This window comes from Bison bison, unplaced genomic scaffold, assembly GCF_000754665.1.
Source record: "Bison bison bison isolate TAMUID 2011002044 unplaced genomic scaffold, Bison_UMD1.0 scf7180017864491, whole genome shotgun sequence".
Lineage (NCBI taxonomy): Eukaryota > Metazoa > Chordata > Mammalia > Artiodactyla > Bovidae > Bison > Bison bison.
Window position 1 is genome coordinate 4,402,267 of NW_011495050.1, and position 1,020 is coordinate 4,403,286.

At 53.4% G+C, this 1,020-nt stretch overlaps 1 protein-coding gene across 2 annotated transcripts in view; it reads right to left on the reverse strand.

Moving 5' to 3' along the window:
• MED30 (mediator complex subunit 30) overlaps positions 1-1,020 on the reverse strand; it is a 20,839-nt gene extending 19,819 nt beyond the window's left edge. Inside the window, exon 1 of one of the 2 annotated variants that reach the window (XM_010863427.1) lies at positions 675-1,020. In XM_010863427.1, coding sequence (XP_010861729.1) covers positions 675-851 — 177 coding nt within the window. In that variant the 5' untranslated portion in view covers positions 852-1,020. The remainder of the gene's footprint in view (positions 1-674) is intronic. The other variant, XM_010863425.1, reaches the window with a different exon arrangement.

Genomic DNA, 1,020 nt, shown 5'->3' on the forward strand with positions numbered 1-1,020 from the left:
CCCCGCCCCCAATCATAGTGTATGATTTCATGTGTAGGAAACTCTAGAAAATGCCAACTAGCTATGATGCCAGAAATCAAAAGAGAGACTGCCTGTGGACGGAAAGCCAGAAGTGAATTTAAAAGGGGCACGAGAATGTGCTCACTTCTCCACAGAGGGAACTGTGGGGTGATGGACGTTGGTTTCACAAGTACACATGCGTCAAAACTTTGAATAAATGCATTGTATTGGGAATCAGTTATACCAAAATAAAGCTGTTTAGCAAAAATGGTTAGCAGAATCTGAATTCAACTCCTTGAACAATCACAAAGTATTCTGTGGAAAAATATGAGATTAAAATAACCCAAAGAGCGTGGAGGAGTGAGGCCCACCTCTACCTTGAAAGATACAAGAGTTCACCTAGGGCCTACAGAACCTGGTCGAATCTAGAAAATGCGGCTTCATCCTTTTCAGAAATCCGGTCTGGAAAACATCACCTTCACATCTTGGGGACAGACACTTTATCGGGGAACACTTCTGAATGTAAATGGGGGCGACTCCATACTCGTGGATTGCCCAGAGCAGCCGCATCGACGCCGAGGGACCCCAGGTAACAAACAAGCTGCTCCTTCCCTCGCAGAAGCACCTCGCTTTCTCCAAGCACGCCCCGGAGAGGGGCCCGCCCTCCTTCCCACCTGCATGTTCCTCAGGAGTTGGAAGATCTCCATGGTGCGGTACACGATGTCTTGGACCGTTTCCTGCCCGATTCTGCAGAGCGATGCAGTGTTGACCTCTCGGGCCGCCTGCTGGGCCTGGGGCCCGGCGAAGGGCCCGGGCGCCATCCCCGACGCCGCCAGCGGAGGGGTGGACATGGCGTGGCAGCGGCGTCAGGTCAGCAGGGCTGGAGGATAGGTGTCGGGGATGTCCCCCGACGCTGCTCGACCTCAGGCCTCGGAGTAAGCAGGAGCTTGTGAGACTCGAGCGGTCTGATTTTAAAACAGCGGCCGCGACTTCCGCCACGGTGACGTGAAGCGCCGTCAG